At 50.1% G+C, this 15,000-nt stretch overlaps 3 protein-coding genes across 3 annotated transcripts in view; 2 read left to right on the top strand and 1 right to left on the bottom strand.

Moving 5' to 3' along the window:
• The window catches only part of mre11a (MRE11 homolog A, double strand break repair nuclease), a 12,788-nt gene extending 10,493 nt beyond the window's left edge, over nt 1-2,295 (bottom strand). Inside the window, exons 1-5 of the mRNA XM_084443473.1 lie at nt 2,220-2,295; nt 1,466-1,556; nt 1,081-1,213; nt 715-875; nt 152-239 (exon numbers count right to left, since the gene is read on the bottom strand). Coding sequence (XP_084299599.1) covers nt 152-239; nt 715-875; nt 1,081-1,213; nt 1,466-1,485 — 402 coding nt within the window. The 5' untranslated portion in view covers nt 1,486-1,556; nt 2,220-2,295. The remainder of the gene's footprint in view (nt 1-151; nt 240-714; nt 876-1,080; nt 1,214-1,465; nt 1,557-2,219) is intronic.
• A 278-nt stretch (nt 2,296-2,573) lies between these two features.
• Nucleotides 2,574-9,607, top strand: cep57 (centrosomal protein 57). The gene is made up of 10 exons (XM_084443502.1): nt 2,574-2,721; nt 3,232-3,385; nt 4,140-4,382; nt 4,574-4,695; nt 4,883-5,011; nt 5,132-5,209; nt 5,316-5,411; nt 7,264-7,478; nt 7,745-7,889; nt 9,020-9,607. Exons 1-10 carry the CDS (start codon nt 2,677-2,679, stop codon nt 9,218-9,220), a joined length of 1,428 nt encoding a protein of 475 aa, XP_084299628.1. The 5' UTR covers nt 2,574-2,676; the 3' UTR covers nt 9,221-9,607.
• A 530-nt stretch (nt 9,608-10,137) lies between these two features.
• The window catches only part of LOC311323515 (guanylate cyclase soluble subunit beta-2-like), a gene marked incomplete at both ends in the record, with an annotated part of 7,880 nt that continues 3,017 nt past the window's right edge, over nt 10,138-15,000 (top strand). Inside the window, 10 exons of the mRNA XM_084455753.1 lie at nt 10,138-10,143; nt 10,428-10,501; nt 10,699-10,793; nt 10,974-11,134; nt 11,224-11,326; nt 11,463-11,671; nt 11,880-11,955; nt 13,479-13,582; nt 13,806-14,022; nt 14,233-14,553. Of these exons, the coding sequence (XP_084311879.1) occupies nt 10,138-10,143; nt 10,428-10,501; nt 10,699-10,793; nt 10,974-11,134; nt 11,224-11,326; nt 11,463-11,671; nt 11,880-11,955; nt 13,479-13,582; nt 13,806-14,022; nt 14,233-14,553 (1,366 nt within the window). The remainder of the gene's footprint in view (nt 10,144-10,427; nt 10,502-10,698; nt 10,794-10,973; nt 11,135-11,223; nt 11,327-11,462; nt 11,672-11,879; nt 11,956-13,478; nt 13,583-13,805; nt 14,023-14,232; nt 14,554-15,000) is intronic.

The following is a 15,000-nucleotide window of genomic DNA, read 5'->3' as shown; positions in this document are numbered from 1 at the left end:
ACACACACACACACACACACACGCACGTACACACACACACACACGCATGCACACACACTTACCACACACACCAGATACAGATACACACACACACACACCGAGGGCCACTGAAGGCAAGTTATGAGTCAGAAACCATGGTAATGGAGCTTACCCCTGTGGGGTCGTCATGGTTACCATGAACACTGAACACAGGGATGGAGATGTTGAGGTTGTCATCCTGATAGTTCACCCAGGGGAACCTGCACACACACAGACACACACACTTGAGTGTCTCCTATGGGTATAATACAAGAGAACTTGCCACAGACAGAAACATACTGTACATTTAAAGGTCAAAACAGAATCCCGAGCTGTATTGTAATAAGAATTTTAGAGGGAGAGAGAGAGGGAGAGAGAGAGAGAGAGAGAGTGAAGAGAGGCAGAGAGTGAGAGAGAGAGAAGAGAGGCAGAGAGTGAGAGAGAGTGAGAGAGAGAGAGAGAGAGAGAGAGAGAGAGAGAGAGAGAGAGAGAGAGAAAAGGGAGGCAGAGAGAGATGAAAGGGAGAGAGAGAGAAAGGGAGAGTGAGAGAGAGTGAGAGAGAGAGAGAGAGAGAGAGAGGGGGGGGAGTGAGAGAAAGACAGATAGAGAGAGAGAGAGATAAAAGGTAGGCAGGGAGAGAGAGTGAGAGAGAGAGAGAGAAAGGGAGAGAGAGAGAGCGCTCTGGGAGCTACTGACTTGCTGTTGCTGAAGTTGACGGCCTGGTCGCTGAGCACGTTGAAGAGGATGGGGCTGTCCCCCATGCAGTACTGCCTCAGCAGGGAGATACAGCTGTGCAGGCAACGGCGCGATGGCTTGTTCTCATGGAACAGATCCCCCCCCAGCAGGATGAAGTCTACCTGAGGAGGGGGGGGGGGGGGCGAGGGAGGGGTACACAGAGGCGCGGGTAGGCGGAGATATATGAGATTTTTTTTCTTCCAGTAAAACCTTGGACACACCTACACAGTACACATACAGACATAGGAATGTAATTCTGCTCTCTTATTGGCTGCCCTCTGTTACAGACAGGTCTGGAGGCCAATAGGACACTGTCGCTCTGCCCACCTGGTTGGTCTTGGCACATTTCAGGATCTCGTCCAGCGTGTTGAAGGTGTCGTTGGATCGCACAGCGTCTTTCTCCATGTATCCCAGGTGGATATCTGTGGCGATGAGGATCTTAAAGGTGTCGTCGTCATCCCTGGCAGAACCAGAACCGTTAACGGAACCGTTAAAACCGATCGAACCACCCAGATAACAAAGAACCAGGTTTAGAACCTCTCATTTAGCTAGTGAGAACCACAACAAGAATTTCATGAAAACAAGATAGATCTCAGATCCTTCCTGGTCACCTTATAGAGCACTGACATCAGGAAGAGGATAATGAAATGATGAGGATGAAGATGACAGTGCTGAATATGTGATGATGAGGAGGAGGATGATGAAGACTTACAGAGTGTTTTCTGACGTCATGTTGAGGAGGAGGAGAGACTGGTGTCAGGCACACACACTCCTGCTGGTATCAAAGTCCAGAGCGTTGTCACCTGCAGAAGTGAATGAGGGAGAGTGAGCTGTAGTCAGTCATTTAATCACATTCACAAGTAACTCTGTCCTGGCCTATTCTGCCATGCCTTTCTCAACAGAAGAATGAATAAATAAATAAAATGTGGCTTGCCCTGGCCACTTGTTTAGATAGATGTAGTCCAGAGCATGGTTGGCAGCAGAGGAGAGGGTGATAGTTTTTGACTACCAGAGATTTAATTTCTTTACCTCTAGTACTGTCAACTGACTACTATATCCCGTCACTTATGCACAGTAACTGCTAAGATGGCAGTAGCTGAACAGTTATAATAGGTAGTTAGTACGTAACATTATATTAGTCACAGAAGTGACATAAGGTCAAAGTTCAATATTACTGCGCATGAAGTTGACTAAAGTTGGACGATGCAGGCAGTTATTGATGATGACCTGTCGTGTGTCCGATAGGAAACTAGCTATTTGTTATGGCGCATGCATACTGTGTTGATGTACTGTACAGCAGCTAGCGTTAGCACAACATTATCATAGACATCGCATAAGCTATCTAGCTAGCTTTCTCGTGATCACTCAGTAGTGCCGGCATCACAGTTGGTTGTCAATTTCATTGTCATGCACATTATGTGATAATAATGTAACTACAATGGTGTAGTTACATGACAAATACCTACCACTTTCTGAAAGCACCCTGCTAAGCCACTATAGACAGTATCCCGCTCATAGGTGTGCGAAAATGTGCTGCTTGCGCGAACGCGAACCGCCCACTACTAAGTTGCTCGAGAAGGGAAGTGTAGTTTTTTTTGATTGGAGGCACTCCGTTAAATCAATGACGAGTGGGACACGCATAAACTACATACCCCTCTATCTCCTTGATTTGGGAATCGATGTACGCCGCCTGACGATCGTCAACCACTCCAATGTAAACAATACTGCACGAGTGGAAAACTGTGCTGACCCGGAATAGAAACTTCCATAGCGGCAAACGTACGCCTGCAAAACACCGCCCTGGCACTTCAAATAGGCAATAAGCTATTGGTGGTTTGGATTCATGAGGCTGTTGAGAATAAAACACACGTTGTTAGCCAGCCACATCATCGGCCGGGCTGACAGGACTAATGTTACTTTTCAATGAAGACGTTGTCAAAACCAGCCGTCGCCATTCAGCGGGACAAGGTAATGTCAGCTAAATAGCTACTGCTAGCTAACTGAACTAGCCAGTGCTAGCTAATGTGATGTAGCTTATGTTATGATCCATTTGAAAATAGGCTATATCCAGCTGATTAATTGACCAAAGATGAGAAAACGTTAAAAAGGTTTGCTTTTTCTACTTGGCTTACGAGGAAGATACGCATAGCTGGCTAACCACCTACTTCTGCTTTCTAGACTGCTGCAGCAGCTGTCAAGTGTCAACCTGTCAGATCCCTGCTAGCTAACATTAACCACGATCAATGTTTCCATCTTGTCTAAAGTTAAAATTGTCATTTGGTCAAGCTAATGGCACAGTGGCTAGGTAATTTAGGTAGGTAACATTGCATTGGATAACCTTACCCACCTAACCATTGTCTTTACCTTGAGCAAATGTTTAGCCCATTTTAAAGGCAATGTAGAATAGAGCTATTTCGCCCCTTCGTGTGTGTGTGTGTGTGTGTGTGTGTGATGATAATAATGATTATCCTTCTGCAGGAGCTCTCTAGGGCGCCCCCAAGTGGCCACGTGATGTATGACAGCCTGTCTCTACCGTCCTTCAAGGAGTACCCTGTACGCCAACCTTTTACAAACACACAAAGCCCTCGACATACATCACCCAGCAAGGCTTTCCCTGAGAGCAGCAGTGAAGGTAACCAAGCACCTGTGTGTGCGTGTGTGTGTTCCTTCCTCGGACACAAATTTTCCATTGGTCCCAAGTACTGTTGCATCTGGTGTCCATGGCTACAGCAGCAGTAACCTGACACCCTTGTGCTCAGTGCTGATGAGGCTCAGCTGATATTCAGCCTCCAACCCCCCCCCCATCCTTTCCACCAGTCCCCCCCATTACACTACATTACATTGCATTACAGTCAATTAGCAGACGTTTTTATCTAAAGCAAAAACAATAATTACTTTTAACGTAGGAAAAGCCAATGTACTACTACTTGCCAGAACTCACAAGTGCATCTAAAACAAGTGACTAAGAGAGTCAGAATAGCAATCTCAAATACAATAGGTGCTTAAGAGGGAGGATAGTTGTAGTACTTTTTGAATAGGTGAGTTTTGAGCCTGCAACAAAAGATGGGCAGTGACTCTGCTGTCCTGACGCTAGTGGGCAGTTTGTTCCACCACTGCGGGGCCAGGACTGAGAAGAGCCGTGACCGTGCAGATCGACCGCAGGGGCTTCGGAGTGACGGGGCAACCAGCCGCCCCGAGGTAGCAGAGCGTAGCATCAGTCAGCCCCCCATCCCTCCTCAGTTGGTCTGTCCCTCTGACGATGGCAGTCATTATTAGACCTATTGTGGCTGTCAGACAAGATATAAAATGCATACTGTTTATCCAGGCTTGTACTGCATAATAGAAATGGTGTGCGTGCGTGCGTGCGTGTGTGTGTGTGTGTGCAGCTATCTTATCTGCTCTGAGAAACCTCCATGAGAAGATCAGGAGGCTGGATGAGGAGAGGGTCCGGGCAGAGCGGAGCCTCCACAGTCTGGGGAACGAGGAGACGCCGGCGCGGCCGCAGGGCGGCGCGGTCACAAACACTCGCGGTGACGCGCTCGAACACGCCGGCGCAGGGAACCACACACACACACACACCGAGAGGGTAGCGGGGAGAGACTGCGGTGACCAGGCAACGTGCAACCAAGGTGAGGACGTAAACGAGTGCTGATGTAAACGATGCGACAAGAACAACGCCACTCCTGTCACTTGTGTTTGACAGCAAGTGTTCATTACTTCCTTGTGTCCTCTCTCTCTTTCTCCCTTCCTTCCGTCCCTCCTTCCTTCCCTATACCCTCTGTCCGGTCTCTCCCCCTGGTCTCTCCCGGTCTCTCTGCAGCCCTGGTGACCCAGCTGGCAGCTGCAGAGTCTCGCTGTGCCCAGCTAGAGAGGCAGCTTGAGCACATGAGGAGGATGGTGCGCAACGCCAAGGCTGACAGGACCACCCTGCTCAAACAGCAGGTTAGCACGCTTAGCCTAGCCTAGCTTAGCCTAGCCTAGCAGAGCAGTGTCTAGCAACACGTTAGCACACACCTGAGCGAACCTAGCCTAGCCTAGCCCTGCTCATGTCCACCTCGGATAGCCTAGCCTAGCCCTGCTTTGGACCTCTTGCACATGGCTGCTGACAGAAACCTGACTCTTCTTTCAGGCTTTTGTGGAGACGTCAAGGTCGGTCAGTCAGTCACATGACTCTGCTTCAGAGCACGCTCAGTTGGAGAAACTAGATCGGCTGGAGCAGGACTATCTCCGACTGACACGCACACAAACCCACGCTGAGGTAGGCACACCCACACACACGTCATGCAGTGGTGTTCAATACACACATGCTGTACTCCTGTATGTAGAGGAGCTACACAGACACAGAGGGAAATGATGATGATGGTCTTTGTGTTTTTAGAGGAAGATTCAGGAGTTAGAGATGAAGCTGCAGGAGGAGGAACGCCAGAGGAAACTGGTCCAGGATAAGGCTAACCAGGTACACACACACGCACACACACACACGCTAGCACACACAGAGATACTCGCACACACATACACCTAGTGTAATCACCAAGCTCTGCTTTCTTATTGGCCGTCCTCAGTTACAGACAGGCATGGAGGCGAATAGGATCCTGCTCCAGTCTGCGTCGCCCCGTCCAACCAGAAGCAGAACAAAAGAGAAAAGGCCCGCCTCCAAAGTAAGACACCTGTTCTACAATGGGAATGATCAAATCGTACAGAGTTTAGCCTGTTTGATTGATGCTCCTCGTGTGTGTGTGTGTATGTGTGTGTGTGCGTGCGTGCGTGCGTGTGTGCGTGTGTGCGTGCGTGTGTGTGTGTGCGTGCGTGTGTGTGCGTGTGCGTGTGTGTGTGTGTGTGCGCGCGCGCGTGTGTGTGCGCGCGCGCGTGTGTGCGCGCGTGTGTGTGTGTGTTCCAGAAGCCCATGGAGTCAGTCTCGCACACACAGCCTCACTATAGACCAGGGGTCTCAAACTCAAATTGGCTTGGGGCCACTGCTGGTATCGTCAACTCATAGGAGGGCCACTTCAATGTCAACTTCAACTACTACCGACTATAAGAAAGTGCAATATTTCTGAAAATGTCATTTTTAATTTCCATAACTAGACTCACAACTCAGTCTCTAAATGTTGCAAGACTATTCCATAACTAACATTTTCATCATACAAATTCAAACCGGTTTCCATTCATTTTAATATATTTTAACATATAAGTTAGTGCTGCAAATCATTTTTCCTGACTTTTATTTTATCTTGAATAGCCTACATTTGTACTTTATTCTGTTTTAGCTGCAAGATGCATCACTACTGTAAGCCTGCCCTGGACCTGTACTTGCATTTATTAAAGTTCAAGTTTGTTTCCATTTCTTACCAGACACTTGAATACATTTGTAGGCTACTGCTCTATTTCTTGCCAGACACTTATCTTGAAAGACTGCTGAGACATTAGCCCTCTCAGCTGTGTGGCTCGTTTTTTCCTCTGGTCTCCTTATGACACTCCATGTTTAGTAATGGATAGCTCTTGACATTATATTCCTTTAGAACGGCGACTTTGTTCTTGCATATCAAGCAGGTAGCATTTCCATTGGACACCACAAAAAATACTGCAATGTCCATATTTCTTGAAACTGTGTTCTTAACGTTAGTTAACCATGAAAACAGCCTCTCGGTGGCGAGCTGCATTCCGTTCATAGTTCATAGTGGTGTGTGGATTGATTGCACCTGTGACTGTATGCAGCGTTCACCTCACGCGCTGCGCACAATAACAGAATTCCGCCTCACGTTTGAGCGACTTGAATTTACATTGTAGGCCTGCCTGCCGGCGCCGTGTACAATAAATTATTTTGCGGGCCAGATTATATTATATTTCTGACATGTCGCGGGCCGGTTGGAGTGGTGTGGCGGGCCGCAAATGGCCCGCGGGCCGCGAGTTTGAGACCCCTGCTATAGACTAAGCCTAGGAGATGTGCCCTTCGTGTCTGGAACGGTATGAACACACACACACACGCGCGCGCGCACACACACACACACACTCACCAAACCAACCCACACTCAAATACACATTCACCATTAATACACCACGAGGCACATGCATTATAATGGGGGAAGAGGTCTACTCAAACCTGCCTTCATCTGTCTTTTTCTCCTCCTCTTTCTCTCTCTCTCCCTCCATCCCTCTCTCTCTCCCCCATCCCTCTCTCTCTCTCTCTCCCCCTCTCTCTCTGACTCTCTCTCCCCCATCCCTCTCTCTCTCTCCCTCCATCCCTCTCTCTCCCTCCATCCCTCTCACTCCCTCCAACCCTCTCTCTCTATCCCTCCATCCCTCTCCCTCTCTCTCTCCCTCCATCCCTCTCTCTCTCCATCCCCCTCCCTCTCTCTCTCTCCCCCATCCCTCTCTCTCCCTCTCTCTCTCCCTCCATCCCTCTCCCTCCATCCCTCCCTCTCTCTCTCCCCCATCCATCTCTCTCTCTCTCCCCCCCTCTCTCTCTCTGACTCTCTCTCTCCCTCCATCCCTCCCTCTCTCTCTGTCCAGTCTGTGGGGTGCAGCCACTCGGTCAGGGCCAACGTCCAGTCTGTCCTGTCTCTCCTCAAGCAGCACCAGCCTCAGCTGTGCAACGCCCGCGTCCTCTCTCAGGCCCCGGCGGCCAATCACAGCGGCTCTGACGGTGACTCCGCCTCCTCGTCCGGCGGAGAGGAGCTATCGGAGCTGCTGGCGGCACTACAGGACGAGCTACGACACATGAGCCTGTAAGAGAGAGAGAGAGAGAGAGAGAGTGTGCGTGCGTGCGTGCGTGCGTGCGTGCGTGCGTGCGTGTGTGTTTGTGCATCGGGGTGTTGCTGTTGTTGTTGTGTTGTTTGCCCAAAGATAACTTGTTAACTCTGCCATGCTTGTTGTTGAGTGTCGTCTCGCTATTCTATGTAGTGAATATATACTGTATTTATCCAGCAGAGGGTGGAATTGTGACTAAGTGTACGTGTGTGGGCGTGCGTGTGTGTGTGTGTGTGTGTGTTAGGGAGCAGCAGGGCCTGATGCGGCAGGTGGAGGTGTGCGTGTCGGAGAGGGAGAGGAGGGAGCTGAACAGGGAGCAGGAGGAGCTTCTGCACAGGATGGAGAGGAAGGGGGAACAGATCAGCAAGCTGCTCAAACACCAGACTCAGGTACGCTCTGCTGTCCACTCCTCAAACACCAGACTCAGGTACGCTCTGCTGTCCACTCCTCAAACACCAGACTCAGGTACGCTCTGCTGTCCACTCCTCAAACACCAGACTCAGGTACGCTCTGCTGTCCACTCCTCAAACACCAGACTCAGGTACGCTCTGCTGTCCACTCCTCAAACACCAGACTCAGGTATGCTCTGCTGTCCACTCCTCAAACACCAGACTCAGGTACGCTCTGCTGTCCACTCCTCGGTCTCTACAGCAGGACCACTCAGCGGTCAGCTGTCCCACCGGGTCACAGGTGCCACTGTGTCGCTGGTCAGTACCGGTTCCACCCTCCCACGAGGGGTTGGATCTCAGGTCCGCTGACTTGCCAACGCACCTGACCACCTGTTAACACCTCCTTAGCCAGCTACGCCACCTTAAAGCACCTGACCACCTGTAAACACCGCCTTAGCCAGCTACGCCACCTTAAAGCACCTGACCACCTGTAAACACCTCCTTAGCCAGCTACGCCACCTTAAAGCACCTGACCACCTGTAAACACCGCCTTAGCCAGCTACGCCACCTTAAAGCACCTGACCACCTGTAAACACCGCCTTAGCCAGCTACGCCACCGAAAAGCCAGAGATTTGTTGGCGCAGGTGGGCGATATTCATACTGAGGATAGAGTTTAACCAGTTCAACTCAACAGTAGCAATATGAATATTTAAAAAAAATCTTACTTACTGCAGATTTCAGTATTTCCAAAGCAGTAGCGCTGCTAATTGGTGAGTCTATTCAAAGCTCTTCAGATTCAGTTCACTTGACAATTTCTCCCTTTTTCACTCTCACTCAAACTCTTTCTTTCACTCTCTCTCCCTTCCTCTCCTCCCCTCTCTCCTCCCATCTCTCTCTCTCTCCTGTCTCTCTCTCTCTCCCATCTCTCTCTCCTCCTGTCTATCTCTCTCTCCTGTCTCTCTCTCTCTCTCTCTCCCATCTCTCTCCTCCCATCTCTCTCTCCTCCCATCTCTCTCTCTCTCCTCTCTCTCTCTCTCTCTCTCTCTCTCTCTCTCTCCCATCTCTCTCTCTCTCTCTCTCTCTCTCTCCTCTCTCTCTCTCTCCCATCTCTCTCTCTCCCGTCTCTCCAGGTGAGGAGGTTGAGGAGGGAGATGTGTGACCAGCAGCGAGCAGTAGGAGGCGGGGTCAGAGGCGGGGTCAAGGCGACCACGGCGGTGACCACGCGCGGTCGATCTTCTGGAGCGGTCAAGACTCGTCCCGGCGAGCGCAGCAGGAGCAGCCTGCGGCTTCTCAGAGACATGAGGGCCCTGCTGACCTCGCTACGAACCTGACCTCACTACGACACTGACCTCGCTACGAACCTGACCACAACATGACCGCGCTGGCTACGAACCTGACCACAACACGACCGCGCTGGCTACGAACCTGACCACAGCACGACCGCGCTCGCTACGAACCTGACCACAACAGGAACACCGATTTTTTGGGGGGGGGAGTTGGACATTAGAGTTCGGGAGGGTTAAAATACATTCTGCCAGCAGAGGGCGCACTCTCTAAATGAACACGGTTGAAGGAAACCAAAGCTTTATTCAAACGTGTTATGGGTGGTATCTGTTATGAGTGGCATCGCTATGCTGTAAAACACAACACTTTTAAACTCTGATGAACTATGAGAAGAGAATGAGGTGCGCATGGGTATTCTGCTGTGGGCTTTACTAGGAGTGAAGTAGTGTTTGAACTCCCATTACTGTGTGCGTGTGTGTGTGTGTGTGTCTGTGTGTGTGTGTGTGGAATTATGAAGGACGCTCTACTGTATGTTGCATCTCTATCAGGTGTTTTGATTTTCAAATAAACGTTTATTTTCTAAATGTATTTTCTGCTCTTATTACAGTACTGCCGACCTGTTACCTAGCCCTAAGCATTCACTTCTTATTCATTTTCCTTGGTGTGGAAGTGTGAAAAATCTAGTTTTTATATGATTTGGCCTTAAAAATGTTGACTAGTTGATATATTTTGAAGGTGTGATGCGAAGGCTAACGCGCCCCTCTTGCTCAGCGTCTGAGATCGTTCCTGCGCCTCCGTTGAGCGGACGGCTCCTTCGACGCTGCCGCGCCTCCGCTCTGCGCCTCCGGACCGAGGGACATGATGGAGAGATGACTCCTTGTCAGACCCCTCTCCTCTGATCTCCGGATTTAGTGAACGCAATCAGGACATGCTTTAATTATTCGAATGGTGAAGGTTCGAGACGATGTTGGTTTGTGGTGCTCAGCTCTGTTCTCCAGAGAAACGTTTAAACTTCGGGTCTGCGTGCAAATAACCAAGAAGAAATGTTTTCCAAATAAAGAGCTTTGGCAAACTGCGCGAGAGAGATGGTGAGTTGTGCCAGTGCGTCACATCCGTTAACAATAGTTTAATATTTATAATTCTATTTTTGTCTGTGCGTCTAAAACATGAACTGTTTGTCTCCATAAATAAGTGAATACATGATATAAGCCTATCTTGCATGGCTTGAACAGCGCGTGACTGCTCTCTCCGCAGTATGGTTTTATTAACACCTGTCTGAAGTCCTTGGTTGTGGAAAGGTTTGGCGAGGAGACCTGGGCGAAGCTCAGGTAACAATGCATGATAACATGTTCACTGAGAAGGCTTCTTGGACTCTAATCTACTAAAAACAACGTTTTATTATAGGCCTATACAACCAAAAGATCGTGTTCATGGCACAGCTGATCATAATTAAAAATCATAATTAACCTGATCATCACCATTCACTCCGTCATCACCATTCCCTCCTCATCATCGTCATGTCCAGAGACGCAGCGGGGGTGCAGGACACCTTCCTGACGTATGAGGTGTACCAAGATGACATCACCATGCAGTTGGTCTCGGAGGCCTGCAAGTTGCTAGGTAGTTAAATGGATCGAATACGCCTAAAACCGCCGTCGAATAATCGCTCTGACTCTTGGACTATCAATGTTATTTGAAGTAAAGCTATTGAGAGTGACATGCTTTGATTGATCAGAATCCATCAATTGAGGCACGCAAAATGGTTAATAAGCTACTTTAAATACGCGTGTGTCTTTTCAGACGTGAAGCCGGAGGTGGTGCTCAGACAGTTTGGAGAATACTTCTTCGAGTTCTGTAAACGGTCTGGATACGACCATATGTTACGGACCCTGGGAGGAAACCTGTTCGAATTCATCGAGAATCTGGACGCACTGCATAGCTATCTTGCACTTTCTTACAAGGTAACTATCTATCTCTCTCTCTCTCTCTCTCTCTCTCTCTGCCATATTTGAGAAATGTTCATTACATTAACATAATCAATACCTTGCAGGAAATGAATGCGCCATCATTTCGCGTGGAGAGGAACCGCGATGGCACCACCATGTTCCTTCACTACTACTCAGATCGTCGCGGGCTCTGCCACATTGTACCTGGTAAATACCTTTATATGTAAATGTGACACATTTATTAAAGCAAAAGCCTATCGTATTACACGCTCTGCCGCGCGCTGCGGATGCGCGTAAATCAGCGTCCGCTGTGCGTAAAACCTAAGCGCCATTTTCCGTGCAGGTATCATCGGAGCTGTTGCGCGGGATTTCTTCAACCACGAGATCACCATGGAGATCGTCAATCAGATCGAGGAGGTTGAGCGGACAGGAAAGAAGGAGCACATCGTGTTTCTGGTCACCCAGCGACCTTCAGTCTCCAACACAGTGTGCGGTAACAAGACCCCACACCAGAAGCCCAGTAGGCGATACGCTATGCTCTGGACCAAGGAGGTAAAAACAGAGCTGGTTACACAAGATCATTTTATTCAATTTAACCCTTTATTTAACCAGGAATACAGTAATCTCATACCATTTCCTCTTTACGCTGCCTCAAACCACAGCCACAGCGTAACTTCCAAACAAATCAATGATGTGTGATTCTGGCACTGACATTGAGGAACCGTGGATAAGTGTTCTGTCCCTCCTGCGCCCCCCTCAGGGGCAGGGAGAGGGCTTCTCTCACTACAGGAGGACCCACTGGGAGACGGTGCGGAGCCTGGTCAGACTGGGGAAGGGTATGGACCTAAACATACTCTCTCAATCAATACCCAGCCTGGGGCGGCTGTGGCTCAGGAGGTAGAGCGCGTCGTTCAATGATCGTAAGGTCGGCAGTTCGAATCCCGCTTCCTCCTGACGACATGTCGAAGTGTCCTTGGGCAAGACACTGAACCCCAAATTGCTCCCAGTGAGCAGGCTAGCACCTTGCATGGCAGCTGTCATTGGTGTGTGAATGTGTGAATGAGAGGACATTATAAAGCGCTTTGGATTTAGCATTTATCAATACTCTCTCAATATCTTGTTGTTATTGAGAGAGTATTGATATCAATAGTGTGAGAGTATTGATATCAGTGCTAAGTTCAACTGATGATCTGTCCATATCTCCATGTCTCCCAGTGAGCAGGCTAGCACCTTGCATGGCAGCTGTCATTGGTGTGTGAATGGGGGTGTGAATGGGTGAATGAGAGGACATTATAAAGCACTTTGGATTTAGGATGTATCAATACTCTTTCAATATCTTGTTGTTATTGAGAGAGTATTGATATCAGAGTATTGATATCAATGCTAAGTTCAACTGATGCTCTGTCCATATGGCGTTTCCTCCCTCTGCTCCCGCTCTGTCCGTGTTGGTGCAGTGTGTCATTAACGTGTCCGTGTTGGTGCAGTGTGTCATTAACGTGTCCGTGTTGGAGCGGTGTGTCATTAACGTGTCCGTGTTGGTGCAGTATGTCATTAACATGTCCGTGTTGGTGCAGTGTCATTAACGTGTCCGTGTTGGTGCAGTGTGTCATTAAAATGTCTGTGTTGGTGCAGTGTCATTAACGTGTCCGTGTTGGTGCAGTGTGTCATTAACACATCTGTGTTGGTGCAGCAGTGTCATTAATGTGTCCGTGTTGGTGCAGTGTGTCATTAACGCATCTGGGTTGGTGTAGTGTGTCATTAACGTGTCCGTGTTGGTGCGGTGTGTCATTAACGTGTCCGTGTTGGTTCAGTGTGTCATTAACGTGTCAGTGTTGGTGCAGTATCATTAACGTGTCCGTGTTGGTGCAGTGTGTCATAAACGTGTCCGTGTTGGTGCAGTGTGTCATTAACACATCTGTGTTGGTGCAGTGTGTCATTAACGTGTCCATGTTGGTTCAGTGTGTCATTAACGTGTCTGTGTTGGTTCAGTGTGTCATTAACGTGTCCGTGTTGGTTCAGTGTGTCATTAACGTGTCCGTGTTGGTGCAGTGTGTCATTAACGTGTCCGTGTTGGTGCAGTGTGTCATTAATGTGCCCGTGTCGGTGCAGTGTGTCATTAACGTGTCCGTGTTGGTGCGGTGTGTCATTAACGTGTCCGTGTTGGTGCAGTGTCATTTACGCATCTGTGTTGGTGCAGTGTGTCATTAACATGTCCGTGTTGGTGCAGTGTGTCATTAACGCATCTGTGTTGGTGCAGTGTGTCATTAACGTGTCATTAACGTGTCCGTGTTGGTGCAGTATTTCATTAACGTGTCCGTGTTGATGCAGTGTGTAATTAACGCGTGATTTGATCCCGTAGGGAAGCTGTTGAGGGGTTTCGAGCCGGTCTACCCTGAGAGTCTGTGCATCGACCTCAAGACCTTCTGCAACGCTTTCCCTTTCCACATAGTCTTTGATGAGCAGGTAACATAACACACACACACACACTCACTCACTCACTCACTCACTCACACACACACACACACACACACACACACACAATCACTCACTCACTCACACACACACACACACACACACTCACACAAACGCACTCACACACACACACTCACATACATACACACACACACTCACACACAATCAGACACACACATACCTGTACTATACACACACTACCCTTGCCCCCCAGTTGAGGGTGTGCCAGGCGGGGGTGAACCTCCAGCGGATCGTCCCGGGCCTCCAGACCAGAACCATCCAGCTGGACCAGTACTTCGTCATCGTGCACCCGGCCGTCACCTTCACCATCTCCAGCATCAGGAAGTTCATCAACAGCCACTTCGTCCTGCAGACGCGCAGAGACATGCTTCCTGAGGCCTGGGGGGACCGGCCCATGCTGCAGCTACGAGGTGGGACACACACACACACACACACACACACATACACACACACACACACACATGAACACATACACACACACATACACACACACACACACACAAACATACACACGCACACATACACACACACACACCGTCAGCTGCCCGCTCCCACCTGCTGTTCTCAGATCAGCCGCTAGGGGCGTGGTCCTAGAGCCCCTCCCTCTGCGCTGTCCGCAGGTCAGATGCTGTGGATGGCTTCGGCGGGCTGCATGCTGTACCAGGCGTCCCCGCTGCTGCGCAGCCTGGCGGAGCTGGAGGAGCGTCGCATGCACCTCTCCGACATCGCGCCCCATGACGCCACGCGCGACCTCATCCTGCTCAACCAGCAGCGCCTGGCCGAGATGGAGCTGTCCAATCAGCTGGAGCGCAAGAAGGAGGAGCTGCGCCTCCTCTCGCAGCACCTGGAGGAGGAGAGGAGGAAGACGGAAACGCTGCTGTACGCCATGCTGCCCCGGCACGTGGCCAACCAGCTGAAGGAGGGCAAGAGAGTGGAGGCAGGTGGGTAGATGGAGGTAGGGGGTAGCTGGAGGTAGGGGGTAGAGGGTAGCTGGAGGTAGGGGTTGGGGGTTAGGGGGTAGGTGGAGGTAGGGGGTAGAGGGTAGGGGGTAGGTGGAGGTAGAGGGTAGGGGGTAGGTGGAGGTAGAGGGTAGGGGGTAGCTGGAGGTAGGGGGTAGAGGGTAGCTGGAGGTAGGGGTTGGGGGTTAGGGGGTAGGTGGAGGTAGGGGGTAGAGGGTAGGGGGTAGGTGGAGGTAGAGGGTAGGGGGTAGGTGGAGGTAGAGGGTAGGGGGTAGCTGGAGGTAGGGGGTAGAGGGTAGGGGGTGGAGGTAGAGGGTAGGGGGTAGCTGGAGGTAGGGGGTAGAGGGTAGGTGGAGGTAGAGGGTAGGGGGTAGGTGGAGGTAGAGGGTAGGATGGAGGTAGAGGGTAGGATGGAGGAGGGTTGTATGG

Source organism: Borostomias antarcticus (assembly GCF_949987555.1).
Source record: "Borostomias antarcticus genome assembly, chromosome: 1".
In the NCBI taxonomy this organism is placed as follows: Eukaryota; Metazoa; Chordata; class Actinopteri; order Stomiiformes; family Stomiidae; genus Borostomias; species Borostomias antarcticus.
The sequence above is the reverse complement of the archived record's forward strand: the minus strand, read 5'-3'. Positions and strand labels throughout refer to the sequence as shown.

What these genes read in the sequence shown, in the direction of transcription:
- cep57 (XM_084443502.1), top strand. Translation starts at nt 2,677, where the DNA reads ATGAAGACGTTGTCAAAACCAGCCGTCGCCATTCAGCGGGACAAG. An exon ending in GCACACAAACCCACGCTGAG is followed by an intron (nt 5,012 to 5,131) that starts GTAGGCACACCC and finishes TTGTGTTTTTAG; the next exon opens with AGGAAGATTCAGGAGTTAGA. An exon ending in TGCTCAAACACCAGACTCAG is followed by an intron (nt 7,890 to 9,019) that starts GTACGCTCTGCT and finishes CCGTCTCTCCAG; the next exon opens with GTGAGGAGGTTGAGGAGGGA.